Here is a 15,143-nt window from a genome sequence, read left to right as displayed (position 1 = left end):
AATTTGACTGACTGACATTTTAATATTATCTTATTAACTGTTTTACTGTTAAATTGACAAAACCCATATAATAAGCTTTCAAAAGTCGGATATACAGTATAGCATATTTTTTATATAGGAAGCATATTTTTTACTTTTCATGTGTATATAGTACACTCATGTAAAGCATTTATATTATATTATATATACAGTGTATATATATATATATCCTACTTTTCCTGCGCACAGTACACTGATACTGTAAGATGTTATAAAGACATTAAGATATTACAAATATCAACATCATGATTTTATGTAAAGCTGCTTTGAAAACAATGTATATTGTGAAAAATGCATTATTAATAAATCTGCCAGGATGAATCTCAGTGTTTCTCCTCGGTGAGAAGCTTCGTGCAGTTTCACAGAATGAGGTTTCTACACACACACGCACGCGCACACACACACACACACACACACACACATACACACACACACACACACACACACACACACACACACACACACACACGACACGGTTACCCTTTACCTGAACTCTCTGAGATCATGTGATGCGGCAGAACTGAGAACTTCCTCTTCTTCACTGGTTATAACAGTCCAGAGCACCAGGAACCCCGTCACCATGGTGACCCACGACCCCCATGCAGCCCATAATAGCACCGCACTCTCAGTGAAGGGTGTGTCTGGATCAGCAGCATCTAAATTACACACAGTACTTCATTAATTACAGCACAAAGTTACATTTACAATAAAATATCGGAGTTATTTATTATCACGAGTTACCCGTGTATTGACTGACAGCTCACCTTCCCCCATGATGAGAGAAATCTGGAGTAAGTGAATAAAAGTGAAATGCAAACTCAGATTAACATGCAATAATTAAACATGTTAAATAACACAAATATACTTTATGCACTTAATCACCGGTGTCTTTGATGCTGACATTCAATGACTCAATTTAATGCCCGATATATCGCCAGCATATCGTATATATGTTCATTTATAATGTTATCGTTATCGGCCCGATAAGAAAATCTGGCTGATATATTAAAGCGGATAAATAATGTATTATTTCCTCCAGCTGAGACTCTTCAGATGCGCACTGTTCAACATGATGGTTTTATATAGCTTGAAATATGATTTAAATCACTTTTAAAAAAAGAAAAATACAGTTAAGTGCAACAAGTCTGTCATAAACTCATAATAAGAACATTATAATTGTGTGCTTTGGAGATTTGGTGAGACCATATATTGGCAGATAAATATGAATCCAAATATGTATATAATTTTTGAGAGCTTGATTACAAAAAAGATTAAAATCCATGTCCCAAGCACACAATTATAATGTTCTCATTATGATTTTATGTAGCCGATGTGACATACTTGTTGCACTTTACTGTATTTTTCTTTTTTTGAAGTGATTTCAATCATATTTCAAGCTATATAAAACCATCTTGTTGAACAGTGCGCATCTGAAGAGTCTCAGCTGGAGGAAATAATACATTATTTATCGGCTTTAATGTATCAGAGAAATTTTCTTGACAGGCCGATAACATTAAAAATGAACATATATCGGCCGATATTGATTTGGCAATCGATATATCGTGCATCCCTAATATTAATTATAGGAAAATTATACATTTATGTGAAAACATGCAGATCTACATCAGGAATGAAAAGGATATGTGTAAATATGATCATGAATGTGTAAATATGATCATGAATGTGTAAATATGATCATGAATGTGTAAATATGATCATGAATGTGTAAATATGATCATGAACACACACACATCTCCATCAGGAGTGAGGAGGATATGTGTAAATATGATCATGAACACACACACACACACACACACACATCTCCATCAGGAGTGAGGAGGATATGTGTAAATATGATCATGAACACACACACACACACACACATCTCCATCAGGAGTGAGGAGGATATGTGTAAATATGATCATGAACACACACACACACACATCTCCATCAGGAGTGAGGAGGGCAGTGAATGCGCTGGAGTAACGCTGCCCTCTGCTGGACAGGTGAAGCAAACGCTCAAACACCAGCAACAAAAACATATCTTAATGCTAGTTGTGACTTATTATTGGCTCTTGTTTATATCTTTCAATATGACTCAATAATGCAGTAAAAGTGAAAATTACTTATTTTTTGGCATAGTTCCCCCCTCTGTACTTTCAAATTACTCTATGTATAATATATGACTCTATTATGATAAGACATAAAGTTTGGGCTAAATATGTTTCTAATGTGATATGAAAAACATTTAATCATTTTGAAATGCTTCTTAAATACTGAAAAATAATTAAATATAAACTTTACAATAAGGTACCATTAGTTAATAGCTTTCAACTAACAACGAGAAACACATTTGTTACAGTATCTATTAATATTTGGGTAACACTTTACAATAAGGTTCATTTATTAAACATTATTTAATGTATTAACTAACATGAACAATACATTTGTTACAGTATTTATGAATCTTTGTTAATGTTAGTTAATATGAATAAAGCTGTTCATTGTTTGTTCATGTTAGTTCACAGTGCATTAACTCATGTTAACAAGATTTTAATAAAGTATTAGTAAATGTCGAAATTAACATTAACAAAGATGAATAAATGCTGTATAAGTGCAGTTCATTATTAGTTAACGTTAACTAATGTAGTTAACTAATGTTAACTAATGAACCTTATTGTAAAGTGTTACCAATATTTGTTAATGTCGTCAGTTAATAAAAACACAACTGTTTGTTAGATCACATCCGCTCAAGTCAATTAAATAATATTATGTATTATATGTATTAGTAAATGTTGAAATTAACATTTATTAAGATAAATAAATGCTTTAGAATTATTTGTTATTGTTAGTTCATAATGTTAACAAGCAACATTACCAAATAAACATGTTAATTACTTTACAAAACGTTAATTTGAATATATAGGTTATTATTAGCATCCATATATATGTCGCATTCCAGATTTAGCCAACATGATATCAGTGTTTTCCTGTAAATGCGGAGGATTGTGGATCCTCTGGGAAGAGCGTGGACATTGGCCAGGTAAACACATGAATGAACACATGGAAACTTATATTTCATTAGTCAGATCTCAGCAGGGCTCATATGTATAATCTGCTCCTCCAGGTCCCGTTACCTGTAGACGTGGAGTCGCCCTAGTCCTGCGGTTAAAGTGATCGATGATCTCTGATACCGTTATCAGCCGCTGATATAAACAGCGTTCGGCTCAATCGCGGTCTCACTGGAAACCCTTGAACATGATCCCAGCAAACCAGCGTCTGCTCGTCCTCCTGCTGCTCTCTCTCCTGGCCTCGCAGGTACAGCGCTCCACCAGCAACTGCGGGAATCATACACTATTAATGCATCATCGACAATTTGCACATTTTTGGGGCACAGAATGTAAAGCTACGGACATGACGGTGGAAATAAATATGGAATTATTGGAGGAAAAAAACTAATTTCAAATATCATTTTTCCTCCCATTTAATTTAGTTTTTAATCATCGTGTCCCTTTCGGGATACCGTACTTACGGTAATTTACTTTTATTGTTATTTTATAGCCTTAATTAGTGACAAGCTTCAATTAAGCGCTGAAAACAAACTTTACAAAACGTGATCATTTTAGACAATGACAAGAATTATTATTTGTAAAGAGTTAAAGATACACTCTAAAAAATGCTGGGTTGGTTTAACCCAATTTCGGGTTAAATATGGACAAACCCAAACGTAGGATCAAAAAAGCAATTAAAAAATGTAACCCAATGGCTGGGTTTGTCCATATTTGACCCAAAATTGGGTTAAAAAAAACAAATTTACAAAGAAAATACAGTTTGTTGACGTCAAATTGAAGTAATTTTTCATAGTTTTATCCTTTGGAATGCTTATATTCTAAAATTGTATTAGTGTACTTAACATTTTATTTTTTTATCCAATTAAATCAAACAAATAGCTTAAATATTATTTAAATACCAACTACTCAACTCGTCAATAGTTAATCGTAGATGTGAGTACTAGACTGATAATCATTTCAACCGTTATTTTTTTACTGTCATTGATTTGTTTCTCTGTTGGTTTTAAGTTTGCTACATTTGACCGACTGATAAATGCATAAAATTAAGATGTTTTACTGCTGATTATGAAGGTTATTGCATCGATGGTTCCATTAAAAGAACCTTTAACAATCTTTTCAATCCATAAAAGGTTCTTTATAATGGAACAATTATTCAAATGTTCTTCACATCCGTCATAAAACATATCAGTGGAGATGTGGATCATCTCATAATCTGCACGTGAATGTTTCCTCCGGCTGGGAAACACGGATCTGTTCTCCTCGGTGTCCTGTGATCGTACATGAGAACTAAAGGCTGGGTTTATACAGTAACACACAGCCGATGAGGATCCGAAGGCTTCGGTCAATCATTGGCAGCAGTTGCACAATGTTTAAATGTTTACTTGTAGACTTTCTAAATTTAGGCGCTCAAAAGTCTAAATTTGTCCATTCGGGACATTGATCACCCTTCAAAGCGGCGTGGTGTGATGATGTTTAATAAATAACCTTCATAAATAACCGAAAAGGAAGTTGCGCTCGTCTTTTCTTCCCTATAGCGCCCGGCGCCGTATATATCCGAATGAAACGCTTCTCAAACAAGAATAAATGTAGGGGGCGGGGCTTGATTTTGTCGGTGAGGAACTGATTGGATGGTTGTGATTTGCTATTGGCTGATCTCATGTGATTGACAGGTTGCCTCTCTCTGTCCGCAGGTCCAGTCGGCACCCGTAGATTCTGACTGGGCAACCGGACTGATCCATCGGGCCAAACGCTCGTTACTATGGCGATGGAACACTCTGAAACCCGTGGGTTCTGGATGCAGAGATCATTACGAGTGTGGAACAAACTACTGCAGGTGAAGCCTTAAAAGGGCCAAAAAATTAATGCATTAAAAAGTTTGATTATAAGCACGTTTCTATTGTTCTTAAAAATGTTGTTGTATATTGCTCATTTAATAATCCCTTTGAAATGCTTATTAAATGCTTGAAATGAGTCATATAAATGGGAACACTACAATAAGGTCCCATTAGTTAATGCAATAACTATCTTTATTTATTCATCTTTGTTAATGTTAGTCAATAAAAACTTAACTGTTTATTGTTAGTTTAGATACATTAAATAATATGGGCAACTTGTTTTTAATAACCCTCAATTTGTTATTAGTTGACTACCGGTACATTAGTTAACATGAACAAACAAACAAAACTTCTGCAGCATTTAGATCATTAATCGTAATGTTCATTTCAACATTTACTAACATTTTTAAAAATCATAATATTAGTTAATCCAGTGTGCACTGTGAAATAATATGAACAACAACTACTAATATTATGAATAAATGCTAGACTTATATTGCTCATTGTCAGTTCATATTAGCTAATGCATTAAGAAGTTATTATAAAGTGTTGCCGAATATGCTTGTAGTAGTAAGTAATTTTAGGTTTGGCAGACATGATTTTTGTAAACGGTTAAAACAATTTCTCAATGAAAAATTGAGTTTGTTGACATGTGAATGTCAACACAAAGTTCACAAACTTCCTTAGACATAAAAAAAAATCCATTCAAAGAAAGAAGATAAATGATTTGAAATTCACTTATATTTTCACTTCATTGTGATAGATGTTTTTCTTTTTAAAAAAGAGGTGTTAATGTTTACTAAGGGGACATCAAATAATGTAGATTGTGATACGCGCGCGCTTCACCTGAACGGAACCGCGTTTGATTTGAAATTCGCCTCGTCATGCGTGTACGGCGCATCACGAGGAATTGTCTGAAAAACGCGAAATAATGCTATGTGGTTGTGTCTACATACATGCTAATCACAAAAACACACACTTTCACACAGTAACCTCAACCTTAACCTTTTAAAAGAGATAAGACTAAGAGTTTATCAGAGAAAACTTTAACCGCTGCGTGAATCAGCAATTCCGGAGCAATTAACATTATGCTACACTTCAGCATTAGTCAGTGGGACTTGTCCCCACGAATTTTATATTAGCTTTTTTTATGGTTGTCATCATATTTTTGTGTGAGTGTTTAAGTTTAACTTACCAACCCTTTCCTCTCTTTCAGGAAACACACATGCTCCTTTAATAAATCTCAACCGGCGTGAGTGACGTGTGATTCTGGCGCCAAATTCAAATTATGGAAAACAAAATGGCGAAAATTGCCCATTCCTCGATTTCTCAAACATCAGGACCTACATCCCAACATCTAAAGACTGTCAGACCCACATGAACGGTATTCAGGTGAATCTCTCCAAGAAAAGAACGTCATATTAAACTCCAAAATCAAAAAATGATAAAATATTACTTTGATTTGGAGTGAAATATGACAATATTCTTGACAGATTCAATCCTTCAGACACTCAGGAACATACCAAGAATCATCAGCCATCATTAACAGCGTTGTGCATATCTTGATATCCTGTAAAATATTAACTTTACATGCTTTCGTTTCTGATTCAGATTCAATGAGGCCCATGTTTGATCTGATAAAATACAATCATATGGCAAAATAATCTGTAGCAAATGTATTTCATTTTCAACTGCATTTTCCCGAATTTTATTTATTTTGTAAATATCAGACACATAAAGTGAGATGGTGTAACATGCTTTTTTTTGTTGTTGTTGTTAAAATGTTTTATTGTTTGTCTCATTATCTTGTTACATTGATAGTGCAATACATTTTTTTAAGAAAAACAGAAACTAAAATGCTCACATGATGAAATAAATTGATAAAAAAAAATATTTAAAAAACTGAATCATCAACATTCCTTTTATAAACCTAAATCAGCTGTTGTTGTCATCATCACTGGGTCTTAATTCATATTAAAGCACATTTGACATGATTATTTCTCAATTATAATTACAAGCTTTAATTAATGTTTCCATTAATGGTCGCTGTTGCACGTTTACGTCACCTAAAAAATGAATCTGACGGATCTGGGGGCTCGTCCGGGATAGATGCTAGTAGACGAAAGGTCGATCTCAGGTCAAGTAAAACTGAAATCAGACCAGATCATGTTGTAATATTGTTAAATTCACTAAAATTAAACAACTAGTAAACCCTCGTCCCTTTTCAAACACCATAACCTCCACCACCAAACACCTGAACATTATGCATTACAAGAATAAGTGATAAAGTGAACCATGCGTACATAACATCAGATAAAAACTGATCAGTGCATGTAAATGAACTAAATGAATATTGAACATATGGAGACGGTTACTGAGTTCAAGCTGAACCTTCTCAAAGCTGTAGTAATACTGCGCTGTTAAAACTATGAAACACTGACTGAAAACAAGTTGCGTATAGAGTGCAAATCAGTGATCAAGTGCCAAATAAGAAACATTCAGCCCGTTAACTGTCCTGGTTTATGTTATTAATCGACTCTAAACACATTATGCACCATCAAAATCTTAGTTTGCATTAAAGAAAATCACAGACTTAGTGCAAATTATCACCGCACCAAATCAGAGATAGTGGTAATATGGTCAGCAACAGGATTTTAAAATTTAAAAACACAATAATCCTGAATGTTATTGGCTGTAAATACACGACTGTAACTTACATTAGTACTGAAATCAGTGTCAGTTTATTTGGCGGATGAGCTCATGGTAAAGAATTGCATAAGCGTATTATTAATAATACAGTTGTTGTGTGTGGTGATGTGTACGATACCTCATATCTAGACCTGTGATGTGTACTCTGCCCCTCCATTAGTGTTTTCTGATTTATTTTCATAACATAAAACTCATAAATTGGCTAATTTGGAGGCACCTCCTGCACTTTTTGGCTCTATGATCCTCAATCATCTAAAATGAAATGGCATTAATAATAACAGGAGCCGGGCGATGGATCCCACATGACCCGAGACACACGGCGCACTTTGAGCCGCCAGTCTCGGACGCTTCAACCTTTGACTCCCGCCGTGTGAAAAGCTAATCCTCCTCGAAGTCTAAGCGAATGCTAGTTCATCATCCTGATATGGTTTATGGCCACGTCTGGGGAGGTTATGATGAAAGCAGGGGCTGGCGCTCGGCCGCAGAGCTCTAGAGGATCAGAACACACACTTTAATAAACAGCAAAGGCAGTTGCAAGCAGCTCAACGAATGGATCGAATTCAAATTAGCCAATAGTACAAACTCTATTATAGTGAAACGTGACTGTAGTTTCCCTAAGTTTAAAATTAAATGTGTAATATCTATGAAGCTGTTTATGTAAGCACTACAAATTACACACTTTTCTTTTTACCCCATTTTTACTGCATCTGTTTATGAATTTTTAAGTGACCCGTGATATGTTATATTATTTTATATTGCTATTAATCGCATCTAACGTAAAAATTTGTTTATATAATGTGTGTGTGTGTATATATTTTATAATTATATATTATTATAATATATACACTATATTATTAATACATCATATATATATATATACCCACGTATATTATATAAACACAAACTTTTATGTTAAATGCGATTAATCAATTCGACAGTCCATATTATATTATTTCATTATATTATATTTTATTATAGTATAGCATATTATATTTTAGTGCTGTTAAATCGATTAATTGCGATTAATCACACCTAACATGAAAGTTTGTTCATATAATATATGTGAGTGTGTATATATTATTATATATTATTATAATATATATACACTATATTATTATTACATTATGTGTGTGTGTGTGTGTGTGTGTGTGTGATATAAATATACACACATATATTATATAAACACAAACTTTTATGTTAGATGCAATTAATCGATTTGACAGCCCACAAATTATTATATTATACTAACTAAGTGTATATAATATAATATAATATAATATAAATTTTAATGTTTAACATTTTAGACTTAAATTTTAGTTTAACTTTTTAGGTACTCATCTCAGTTTTATGTCAGTTACACTAAAAATAATTTGACATAGAAACTTAGAATTGTCCCTCATAAATTGCTAATAAATTTTAAAAAACACAAGTAACACGTTAAAATAAACGTGAAATTCTGATTTAGAATTTTCTTGTAAAACCTACTCCAGTAATTATTATTATTTATTTTTTTCAATGCTAGTGTAACACCGCAGGAAGTGACATCACCTGTGGCAGCTTCTGCCGGCACATGAGCACGATGAAGATCACGCCCAGTAAGACGCCGACACTGATCACTATGAAGGGGACGTTGAGGATCACGTTAGCCTCGGTAACCACCGCTTTCAGCTTCTTGGCGGACTCCTCGTCAATAACCACGCTCTGCAGAACAGGAAGAAGCGTTTACTGGATCAGAAGAGACACACACTTTCATCCTGTCCGATATGTGGACGCACTGAAACTCAGAAATAACTTCAATGAGTTCAGATCTCGTGATTCCTGATGTCTGATCTTCTGAGATAACCACAACAATTATGCTGTTTAAATTTCCATCACATTTTGCCTTAAAGACATGCCATTAACTGCACAATATCATGTTTCATGTTAAAGATCATTATATAAATACACAAAGATAGTCAAAGGTCTTCCTTCGTTTGAAATGAAGGCTTTTTGGGTTTAATCATATTATATTATTATATTATATGAAATTATGAGTGAAATTTTAGTTTTTATTTTAGTTTTATTATAGTTTCATTAATATTTTATATTAGCTTTTATTTTTTTATTTTTAATATAAAAAAAATATTTAAAAAATATATAAAAAAAATATTCTTTTAAAATTATTTTTTTGTGTGTGTTTTTATTTAATATCTCTACTTAGATTTATTATTAATTTAGCTTTATTTATTTCCAGTTAATCATTTTACTGATTATTTCAGTTTATTGCCAAGGCAAAATTTCTAATTTGTGTTTAAGTTTAAGATTTTTAAAATAATATTAATATTTTATTTTATGTCAACTTTATTTCAATGAACAGAATATGTTTTAAATAGTTTTAGTAAACAATAATACTCCTGATGATTATATTATATTATATATTCAGTGTTATTTTAGTTTTATGATAGTTTTATTAATATTTTGAATTACCTTATATCTTTATGTTTTTTAGTTTTAATGTTAATTTAATTTTTAATCATTTTGTTATGTACTTTAGTCATTGTATTGTTTTTTTATTTAACAATGCTTTTTAGATTTTTTAAAAATATATATATTTTCAGATAAGTTATTTATATCCAGTTAATACTTTTTGTGCTACAACTTAAACTTATTTCAGGTTTTTGCCAAGGCAACATATCTCATTTTTGTTCAAATTTTTCATTTAAATTTTTACATTTCTAATTTAGTTTAAGTTTTCCATCTAATATTTATGTTTTATTTTATTTTATTCAAGCTTTATTTAGTTTTAGTTAACGACAACAACCCTATATTATATTATATTATGACAGGAAAAAAAAACCAAATAAAACAGAATTAAATCATTAATCATAATTATTATGACTATGATCATGATCGTGACAGGCCTAATTGTGATTTCTCTCATTATCTGGACTTTTATTCAGAGCAACTGGTTTATATCTTTATTTCTAGAGTTTAAGTATGAGAAACTGATGCCACCACAACTCTCTCGGTCTCTTTATTCTTCCATGGCTTGTTCAAAAGTAAATATATATATTTTGCATCATGTTTGTCCATCACATCTTTCATAATTGATGAAAGCATGTCTGAGAGTGTCCAGTTCTCCTGGGAAGTGAAGCCGCTTCAGTTCTGAGTCTGACACACAAACACCAACACGAGCTCAAAGCTCAGTTCATCTGAGATAAGCTTCAGGAAGAGGTTTCTCAGATCCTCAGATCCTCTAATAGAGGTTTTAACATGTAAACATCCTAAAGCCCGGTGGACAGAGATAGATTTACTCGAACTTTACCTCATTAAGGTACATCACTGGAAACACCAGCGTCCGGATTTTCCCAGTTTGACTGCAAACCAAAAGAAGAATATGTGAAGATGTGTAAACCCATGATATATAGATTTGAGATGAATGCAATATTTGATGCATGACAGACACATATCATCAGGGTTATTATCGTTCACTAAAACTATTAAAAACTTTGCTGTTACCCGAAATAAAGATGAAATAAAATATAAATATTAGTTGAAAAACTTAAACTAAACGAAAATTAGAAATGTTGCATTGGGAATAAACTGAAATAATCAGTAAAATTAATAACTGGAAATAAATAAAAACCAAAACTGAAATAAAAATTAATTAAATTAAATGAAATAAATCGCTTAAATGAAATAAATCGGAATATTAAAAAGCCTAAAAGAAAATTTTCGTCAGGACAGAAATGTTTTACTTTTCACAGAAGCGTGACCTTTACAGCGTAACTGCGTATTACGTGACGTCACGAACGCGCATCACAGAACAGAGCAAGGCGAGCGTTTGTGCTTATAAAACTTTAACTTTTTTATTTATGTTTGAAATGATGATGGTTTCGCTAGATAAGAGCCGTATTCATCGTCTGGTGTTGTTTAAAGCCCGTTGAAGCGGCGCTGACACTGTCATCTGGACCTTGAACCGTTTGGGGCCCAGTGACGTCCATTATATGGAGAAATGTGTTCATCAAAAGCCTTCATTTCTTTCGACTGAAGAAAGAAAGACATGGACATCTTGATGACATCGGGGTGAGGAAATTATCAGCAAAAGTTTTTTTTAAAGTGAACTAATCCTTTAATAACCATTTTGTCAATTCTGTGAGATTGACTGTGTGTAGTCCCATAAGTGGTCCACTACACTCCTCCCCTATTGAAGTATCACAGCCGGTCTTCACTCTGACTGACATTTCTGAACCCAAGGTTAAGTCTATAATTACTTATTTTAAGAATTCTAAATCAAAAGACATATTTGGACTGGATTCCATGTTTTTAAAGAAACATGTTGCCTCCCTCACAGGGCCTGTTGCTAAAATCATACATTTGAATTTATTGAAGGATAGCCTCTTGAGATGCAGCATCTCATTTTCAAGAGGGTCCTATAAACACACAAACAGAATACCAAAAACAAAACATAAACAAAAAATCCATCAAAAATAAATGAACCCTCAAACCTCAAAAACAAAAAAGTAATAAAATGACAAAAGCACATAATGAAATTACCAAAAATTAGAAAAATATAAAAATAAAACCTAATTCAAAAATATGAATAAAACTATAATAAAAACTAAAATAACACTAGCTATTTTTCCATCAAAAGTCGCAAATTTAAATCGCATAAAACATTAGTGAATAAAGCATCGTTGCCATCCAATGTTTTCAAGAGAACAAAATCATAACTTTCTGGGAAATTGGTGTAAAATATGAGTAATAAAACTAAGTTTCTTCAATCGGGCTGTTTTCCTCCATCATAAACGAGTGTGTGTCGTCGCGTCAGAGAAACACAGTAAACGCTGTCATGTTCTCTAGCGTTCGGATGCTGGTGTGTGTGAACACACTCGTGTGTGAGACGCTTCTGGAGGGAGTTAAACCGAATCATTCTGATCACACACTTTGACTTTCAGAAACACCAAACCAACATTTGAGATTCTGCGATGTGATTGGTCCGCTGGTTACTCCAGTTATCCAATCACAGCTGACGCTGAGGCAGTCACATGAGCCGCTTGTTGCGCATCAAGGGATTTATTCAGTAAAAGTGTTTTGATCATAGTTTATGTGCACGTCTTCTTACCAGATAAAAAATATATTTTAATGCAAATGTTTTAATTTTAATGTTTTTTAATGCAATTTCCCAAAATGTGCATAAGACTATGTGTCTGGAAACACGGCTCCTCTCAGATGAGCATTATCAGATCGGCGGGACCGAAGGAAGTGAGTTCACGACGTCCATGTGTCACGCTGATAATAATAGATGTTTTCCGTTCACACACACACGAGGATGATTTATCTGCGCTGTGACGCTTGGCTCTCAGATAGTGTGTCGCATTTCAAAACCAAGCCAACAAGCTGTCGGCTCATTTGGCAGCGCTGTCTTCGGTCACGTCATCGGACCCCCGAACAGACCCCGACCCCGACCCGCCACACCATGTGTTCCTAAAATAACTCTGATCCGCTTTAACACGCAGCTGTCAATCATTACAGTGGAGTGACCTACGCCAGGTCAGGGTTCATGAGAGGCTTATGTCATGTATTCGTTTTACTGGAGCTCATGTAACCCTGCAAACATGCCTTACTCAATCAAGTAAGCTATAAGTAATAACAACTTTTTAACTTATGACATCAAACTTAGGCTTCTAATGTTGTTTTGGAGTCTCATACGATACTTTAACATGCATCAGAGGTCAAAAACACTTTCATTTTCTCATAATGCACATCACCTTATTTCTCTAGAGTCTAAAACGGTTCGTTGGAAGATTCAGTCTCTCTAAGCCCCGCCTCTCTCAGAGCGTTCTCTGCTCTGATTGGTCAGGTGGCCCAGTCTTGTGATTGGTCGGAAACCAAATGTGTGTAAAGTTTCTAGATTTGTCTAGATTTTCTGAAGGGAATGTGAGCAGTCTGAGCTAAACTCACTATCGTGATGTTTAGTGATCGGACTCGTCCTCACCTGAAGCCTGGGATCTGATGCAGGAAGACGTTCACCTGAACACGCTTCGCACCTCGCAGCAAGAGTCCCGTGAGCTGAGAACACACACACACACACACCAATCAACGTCAGATTCCCTCAAATACCGCCGAAAACTCCTTAACTTTATTCAACACTAGGAATGTGAGTGGATGAAAAGCTAATTAGTTTGTAATAGATTGTAAATATAAAATTAAAATAAATAATAAATAATAAAAAATTATTAAAAAAGACTTACTAAATATGAATTAAAATCATAATCATAAAAATGTAAAATTAAAATAAATAAATATTTTTTGAAAAAAATTATATATAAAAAAACACTAAATATAAATTAAATCATAAAATGTATAATTAAAACAAATATTTTTAAATAAAAAACGTTCAAAAATAAAACGCAAAATAAATCAAATCATAAATGTGTAAAATTAAAATAAATTATTTTAAAATAAAATACATTAAATACACTAAAAATGTTATCATAAAAATGTATAAAACAAATCATTTTTAAATAAAAACATAAAAATAAATCACTTGCTAAATATTAATTAAAATCATAATCATAAAAAAGTCAAATTTAAATAAATAAATAATTTTGGAAAAAAATTATATAAAAAACCCCCACTAAAAATAAATTAAATCATAAAATGTATAATTAAAACATTTTTTTAAATTAAAATAGAGAATTTAAAATAAAAACTATCAAAATAAAACACTTACTAAAAATGAATTAAATCATTAAAAAAATGGTTAAAACAAACAATTTTAAATAAATACCATCAAAATAAAACATAAAAAATTTATTAAATCATAAAGATGAATTATTAAAACCGATAAACTATTTTTAAATAACCATGAAAATGAAAAACTTAGCCTACTAAAAAGTAATTAAATAAATAATTTTAAAATCAAAAAAACATACTTCTGATAAAGTATACTTTAGCATGTCATAATTCCGTGCCATATAGATATTTTTAATATTATTTCATAATCTACTGTCACTTTAAGACCTGACGCACGGCTCCAATACACTGTTACACATGCGCTTTCTTTCTCAACTGTTTACTTTCACTTAAAATGTACATGCATACTCGCCATCACTGGCATTTTGACATTATTTTGTGTGTATTTGACAGTTTAAGTGCAATAAGCAGCGAAAAATAACTCAAATTAGTCCTGAGAGGCGGCTTTATGCGGCGCACTTTGGGTGTGCGTGTCAAAAAATTATATTTTTGACACTACAAGTTTATTATTTCAATAAACTACACTTAAAAAAATGATATTGAGGATATATATATTAAACGAAACCCGCTAAAGTGGCTAGTGGGAGTGACTGCGTTACACGCCGTTGATGAAACACACATTTGGTGTTAATGTCCTGCGACCTATTTAAAAACATTTCACACACACTGGATGCTGCCAACACGCGTGTGCCGTAAGCATAATGCATTATGGGTACTGATATGAGAAAACATTGCATAAAGCGACACACTC

The 15,143-nt window shown here is 32.9% G+C and overlaps 2 protein-coding genes across 2 annotated transcripts in view; one reads left to right on the top strand and one right to left on the bottom strand.

Annotated features, from left to right (window-relative positions):
• The first annotated feature begins 3,159 nt into the window (after positions 1–3,159).
• On the top strand, positions 3,160–6,332 carry LOC306985096 (liver-expressed antimicrobial peptide 2). Its single transcript, XM_079587002.1, has 3 exons — positions 3,160–3,357; positions 4,802–4,944; positions 6,162–6,332. Exons 1-3 carry the CDS (start codon positions 3,298–3,300, stop codon positions 6,199–6,201), a joined length of 243 nt encoding a protein of 80 aa, XP_079443128.1. The 5' UTR covers positions 3,160–3,297; the 3' UTR covers positions 6,202–6,332.
• Positions 6,333–6,633: 301 nt separating this feature from the next.
• scarb2c (scavenger receptor class B, member 2c) overlaps positions 6,634–15,143 on the bottom strand; it is a 20,880-nt gene continuing 12,370 nt past the window's right edge. The window contains exons 9-12 of the mRNA XM_079587000.1: positions 13,632–13,705; positions 10,959–11,010; positions 9,203–9,355; positions 6,634–8,143 (exon numbers count right to left, since the gene is read on the bottom strand). Of these exons, the coding sequence (XP_079443126.1) occupies positions 8,105–8,143; positions 9,203–9,355; positions 10,959–11,010; positions 13,632–13,705 (318 nt within the window). The 3' untranslated portion in view covers positions 6,634–8,104. The remainder of the gene's footprint in view (positions 8,144–9,202; positions 9,356–10,958; positions 11,011–13,631; positions 13,706–15,143) is intronic.

This window comes from Phoxinus phoxinus (assembly GCF_949152265.1).
Source record: "Phoxinus phoxinus genome assembly, chromosome: 17".
Lineage (NCBI taxonomy): Eukaryota > Metazoa > Chordata > Actinopteri > Cypriniformes > Leuciscidae > Phoxinus > Phoxinus phoxinus.
Note: the sequence above shows the minus strand (reverse complement) of the source record. Positions and strands in the feature narration are given on the sequence as shown.

What these genes read in the sequence shown, in the direction of transcription:
- LOC306985096 (XM_079587002.1), top strand. Translation starts at nt 3,298, where the DNA reads ATGATCCCAGCAAACCAGCGTCTGCTCGTCCTCCTGCTGCTCTCTCTC. An exon ending in TCTCTCTCCTGGCCTCGCAG is followed by an intron (nt 3,358 to 4,801) that starts GTACAGCGCTCC and finishes CTCTGTCCGCAG; the next exon opens with GTCCAGTCGGCACCCGTAGA. An exon ending in TGTGGAACAAACTACTGCAG is followed by an intron (nt 4,945 to 6,161) that starts GTGAAGCCTTAA and finishes CCTCTCTTTCAG; the next exon opens with GAAACACACATGCTCCTTTA.